This window comes from Marmota marmota, unplaced genomic scaffold (genome assembly GCF_001458135.2).
Source record: "Marmota marmota marmota unplaced genomic scaffold, marMar, whole genome shotgun sequence".
Lineage (NCBI taxonomy): Eukaryota > Metazoa > Chordata > Mammalia > Rodentia > Sciuridae > Marmota > Marmota marmota.
The window spans coordinates 48,186,833-48,192,629 of record NW_025999853.1 but is presented as its reverse complement, the minus strand read 5'-3'; the positions used below and the strand labels follow the sequence as shown (position 1 = coordinate 48,192,629).

General features: G+C 49.7%; 1 protein-coding gene across 2 annotated transcripts in view; it reads right to left on the bottom strand.

Moving 5' to 3' along the window:
• Agap2 (ArfGAP with GTPase domain, ankyrin repeat and PH domain 2) overlaps window positions 1-4,214 on the bottom strand; it is a 14,466-nt gene extending 10,252 nt beyond the window's left edge. For both annotated transcript variants that reach the window (XM_048806075.1, XM_015483085.2), the window contains exon 1: window positions 3,953-4,214. In XM_048806075.1, coding sequence (XP_048662032.1) covers window positions 3,953-4,112 — 160 coding nt within the window. In that variant the 5' untranslated portion in view covers window positions 4,113-4,214. The remainder of the gene's footprint in view (window positions 1-3,952) is intronic.
• Window positions 4,215-5,797: the final 1,583 nt, after the last annotated feature.

Sequence of the window (5,797 nt, the reverse complement as noted above, 5' to 3'; positions counted from 1 at the left end):
GACAGACCGTGCACCCCGGCCTGGGTGGGGGCGCTGAGATGGGCGGAGGAGGGCGGGGAGGACAGTAGTGGGGGCAAATGAGGGAGAGGGAGGAAAAGGGGGCAGAAAAGGGGACCGAAGGCTAGGAGAGAAGAACCAATGCGGGGGAGGCAAGGGAATGGAATGGGGACTGAAGGGCCAGGGGCCAGGGATGCGGTGTGAGAGGGGGTCTTGAGGAGGGTGGAAAGCTAGTGGGGCTTGCGGTGCTGGGGATTCGCAGGGGCGCGGGGAGGATGCTGGGGATGGAGATGTAGGAGGCGGTGGGGGTGGAAGGAGGGGACAGGAGGGGGTGGGAACCCACGGATCTGGGGTCTGGGAGGGAAGGGGCGTGAGATCCCGGTGAAGAGTCCGGGGGCCTTGCCCGGGCTCGGCTGGGTCCGGATGCGCGCTGTGTCCGGGCGCTCCCCTCACATTGAGGAGGAGGCGGCCCCCGGCCCCCCCTACCCCTTCCCCCCCACCACCTCTCTAGCAGCACCGCTGTCTGCGAGGGCGGTGCAAAATCCAGGACTGGATTTCCCTCCCAAATCCTGGGCTGGATTTCCTGGGACTTGGACTCATATCCAACAACCTAGCCCCCTCCTCTTGAACACCGAGGCTGGTGAGCAACACTGTGGGGTGTGGCACTTAGGGACAGGGGTAAATATAGACTTATTGAATGGGCAGATGCCAGGAACATAGCAAACTTGGGGTCGCTGAAAATTCTGGGGAAGCTGAAGTGGGAAAGTGGGGAACCCTGAAATCCCTTTCCCGGGACCCTCCCAGGGGACCAGATGCTTTTCCTTTCTCATTCACCCAGCTCCCTCTCCACCTATACCCCTACATTTAATTCTTTGACGGGTTCCAACTTGATTTGATGGCCCCAAAGTGAACTTGGAAAGTGTTCCCTAGGGATGGGGACAAACATGGGACTTAGCAGGATAAGAAAAGGGGTGTGTGTGTGTGTGTGTGTGTGTGTGTGAGAGAGTAGTGGAGAGATCTGAGGGCTCAGGAGCCTAAGCTGCCCAGTGAGTCAAAGGCCCCAGCTCAAGGTGAAACAAGAAGAAATACATGTAGAACTGACAGCCCCCCCTAATACCAAAATGCATCCAGTCTCCATAGCAACCGCAGCTCCAAGAGTGCCTCAGAAACGTGGGGATGAGAGGGAGAGGAGGGATCAGTGTGTAGAGTAGGTGGGGGACCTGACAGGGGATGCTGGGTTAGTGAAGGTACTACCCTCACCCCTGGTTACCCACCTGTGGGGGATTTTGCTCCTAGAATATAAAGACCCCTTAGTTGAAGCAGCAAGAGCCAGCCTCTTCTGGGTTTCCATTCAGTCTCCTGAGGTTTATGGGCAGGGCTCTTTCAGAAGGTTAAAGAGGAAGTAGGCAGAGCAAACTGGACATCATTTACTGTGTCCCCCACCCTTCTAGAAGCCTTGGAGTTCAAAGCTTTCTGTCCTCTAGCCCCAGAGAAAAAGAAGCATGAGCAATTAGGCCTATGAGGAAGATAGGCTGAGACCCCAGGAATGGCAGGAGTGGGCTGGGAAGGAGGAGGTCTCCCTGCAGCCTTTTGGAGACCCCCTCCTAAGGATTTGGAGAGTCTAAGCGGTCCCTTAATTTGGCATCCCACCCTCCTGACGCAGAGACTATATTAAGTGCTGCCGTGGGCGGCTCTTGGAGGCAGGAGCCCAAGGCACACTCGGTCTGGGGGGGCTGAACCAGGATGCCAGGAGCCCTTTGCTCTTCAAGAGGCCTGTATCCAGTCCCTCCCAGGTCCTGTCCTGGAGGTCAACAGCTTCTTCCCCACACCCTGTAGAACCATGACACCACCATCCCCATTTCAGGAGACCCTTCACTGGTCTTTTTTGAAGGAGAAGGTGAAGAACAATTATTGGCTCTGCCTTTATCTTCCTTCTTTTGATGGCCTCAGTTTTCCTTGAGGATTCAATAGTAACAGATTTCTGACTCGGGGAAGGAGTAGAACAAATCACTTATATAGAATACAGCCTTGAGCTAGGGGTCTCAGTGGTAGAGCAGTTGCCTGCTTGAGGCCCTTGGTTCTATCACCAGTAAAAACACACACACACACACACACACACACAGTCTCATCAGCCTCTACCTTCCTTTCTCTCTCCTTTTCCAGAGCCAAAGGGAGCTTCTTTACCTGGCCTACACCTCTCTCCTCCTTTGTTTTTTTTTTTTAAAGGATATTTTCATTGCATGCTTTCCACGGACACTCCCCACCCCAAGTGCTGGGGATCAAACCCAAAGCCTTGTGTATGCAAGGCAAGCATTTGACCACTGAACTATAACATCAGAGCCCCCCTTTTAAAGTCAGGGGACCTTAAGAGTTCTTTCCTAGGAGGCCCCATGTGCCACTCCCCTGAGGTCTGCCTTTCCAAATGCAAAGGCTGTCAGGGGAAAAGTCAGGTGTAGTTACTATCAAAGGGTGGGGACAGAAGCTGAGAGGAGCACTAGCCTCAGAAGGACAATGGAAAGAGGGAGACATGGGAAGGGAATCATACTGTCCTACTAGGAACCCAAACCAACCATTTCTTCCCCCATGCTCTGGTGGCCCATCAGAGAGATGTGGCAGAAGCTATCCATGGTGGAAAGAATGGTCTCTTGAGTCCCTAAGTAGCATCTAGGAATGGAGAGGACTAGCTAGGTGTGGTGGTACAAGCCTGCAACCGCAGGGACTCAGGAGACTGAGGCAGGAGGATCAAAAGTTAAAGGGCAAGCCTGAGCAAGTTAAGGAGGCTCTAAGCAAATTAGCCAAACCATGTGTCAAAATGAAAAAGGACTGGGGATGTAGTTCAGTGGTAGAATGTTTGCCTAACATGTGAGAGACCCTGGGTTCAATCTCCCCATTACTGGGGGTGGGGGTGGGAAAAGGAGGAGGAGGAGGAGAAGAGGAAGAAAAAAAAAAGAATGGAGGGCTGGGAATATAGCTCAGTTGGCAGAGTGCTTGCCTTGCATGCACAAGGGCCTGGGATCAGCACACACACACAAAAAAAAAAAAAAAAAAAAATGGAGAAAGACTGAAGTGACTGGAAAAGATCAGGATATGATGGAAGATGTGCTTCTACCAGATACCCTTCATGAGCTAGGAAGCTTCCCTTTGTGAGTTCTTTGCTACATCAGAGGTGAATGAGATGAGAACAAGCTGAAAGTGACATCCAGTTCCACCAGTTCCTTAGTGGTGAGGCCTTATGGATGGAGAGATTCTGTTCCTGCCAGGGCCCCACCACAGGAGTGAAGGCTGGGGTGGGCAGGAGGATGTGGCGGATGGTGTTGCCATGGCAGCACTTCCTCCCTGTGTTGTCATCACTTGCTCTAATGGCACTAAGGAGGTAGAGCGGAAGGTATGTGGGGGGAAGACAGGAACAGGAACATGAGGAGGAGAGGGGACCAAGGAGAGTCATAGGGACCCTCTCTTCACTTTAGCTGTGCTGAGCATGGTCTTTAAATGTGCCTGGAAGCCAGAGTGTGTGTATGTGTGTCTGTCTGTGTGTCTACAGCTGGAAAACAAGAGGTCATTTATCCTTAGTGGGTCCTGGGAATGAACACAATATCCAGTCCCAGAACCTCTTGCCCCGACTGCTTCCTGTTCTATACTCCCTAAGCAGGGAATACATCTACCATGGGTCTGTCACAGCCTGTCTTCCCCATGCTTCCCCATTGCCAAGAAGGTCAGGTCAACAGTGACCTGTATTTTGTTCTCTTGGGAGAAGGATTAGAGTTGTGGAAAAGGAAGGATGATAACCTCCCGTGTCTTTTTCAATCCTCCCCAAATGTATTCTTCCCTAGAGTCCTAGCTCTGTCCTGGGGACTAGGAAGTAGCTGATTGAGAAACAATACATGATACTGCTAGCTCTTCTATGCCCTTGCTGGTTCCCGATACATCCAAGTTGGGGGACTGATACTTCTCTTACCTCGTATGTTGTTCAGCGAGGCCTGGATGCTGTCCCGAAGATCAGGGTCACCCACTCTTTCTGCCAGCTTCCTGAGGTGGCTTAGAGCCTGCTTGGCCACCTCATGTCGTCTGACTTCTGCTCTCACTGTGGCTATAGCCAACTGCCTCTGGGCATGCATGTTGCCCAGACCTGTCTTGCCAGACTAACAGCAACCTCCGGCCCTGAAGCCCATGATTCTGTAGCCCCCAAACCTTAGAAGGCCCCTTTTGCTGTGCCCCAGAACTCCCCGCCCCTGCCTGCCCTTCCGTCTGTCGGCCTCACTTCCTGACTGGTGAGTTTCAAACCCACAGCCTGGGACAGCACTACCTCCTGCACCTCCCACTCCCTCTAGCGTTGGCTCATTAGCCCTGCCAGCCAGCCCCTGGTATGATTTCCCAGTCCGGTAGAGGGAGAACCTTAGCAAGTGTCCCAGAGCCTCCTGTGGGAGGTGGCTAATTAAGATGGGTGTCAGTTGTGGGAAAATGTGGCCAGCCAGTCTCGGGTACAAATCCAAAGTTGGGGATCTGCAAACTTGTGTTGTCTCAAACTCACACAGAAATACATACACAAGTAGTCTATTACTCATAGCCCTGAATTCTAGTGTACAGTTATACTTACCACTCTCCACACCCTTTAATGAGCCCTGAAGACTAATATCTTGTAATGTAACCCTTTAGTTATGGGGAGAATGAGTTATAAAGAATGAAAGTAACCAATAAACAGATAAAACTATCATGATGTGTGTTCAATTATTTTCATAATAATTAACGTGTATAATGTATAATAGTTAATACTTTCATATATATTGTCTTCATAACAGGCCCAAAGGGAAGGATTATTTATCTTTATTATATAGAAAAGGAAACTAAGGCTCAGAGAGGCCAGAAACAGGTGAGCTTTTCAACAAAGATATGGTCTTCTGATTACAATTTTAATGACCTTTTCATCACACACACACAACACCAAGATGCCTGCCAGACAGTTTCCCTTCTCCCTAATATAGTCAGACCTTTAATTAGAACCTGTAAGAGAAGAGGGTGCATAAGGAATTGAAGGAGAAATGGAAGTGGAGGGTAGGATTAGGGGTGAAAGTTGGTAGGTAGTGTGACTTAGTTACTTTGTTTCAAGACTTAAACCTGCCGGCCTGCCAATTTCTCGTGTGTGTGTGTGTGTGTGTGTGTGTGTGTGTGTATGTGTGTGTGTGTGTAGAATGAGTTATAAAGAAGGAAAGTAACCTATAACCAGATAAAACTATTGTGTTGTGTGTTCAATTAGTTTCATAATTAACGTGTATAATGTATAATAGTTTACAATACATACATAAAATAAATATATAAATATATATATACACACACACACACACAAACACACACACACATAAAGTGTGTGTGTGGGGTAACCAGGTAATCCTCACAACAATCCAGAACTGTTAGAGGTGTGTTATTAAAGTAAGTGTATTGTTATGCTTTACAGATGAGGAAATGGGAACAGAGTTTAAATACCTAGCCAAAGGTTAGGAACTGGCAAAGTTGGAACCCGTGCAGTCGGACTCAGTGAGACTATATTGCTTAGGCAACATAGAATCTAAGTACACACAAATCACTCCCACTAAGACTGCTCCTTTCTCCTGGGGGAGAAAGGGATTATGTCTTTCCCCACTCCTATGAAAAGGGAGGTGTGTAGGTGTGTCAAAGCATTTATGCAATAAAAGACGGTTATTGACCAACCATTGTACCCACCTCTGAGTGATAACGTGAGAATCCTCTCATATTTATTCATATTCCGGACTCCTCCCTTTATGTCCCCCCCCCCCCCCCCCCCCCC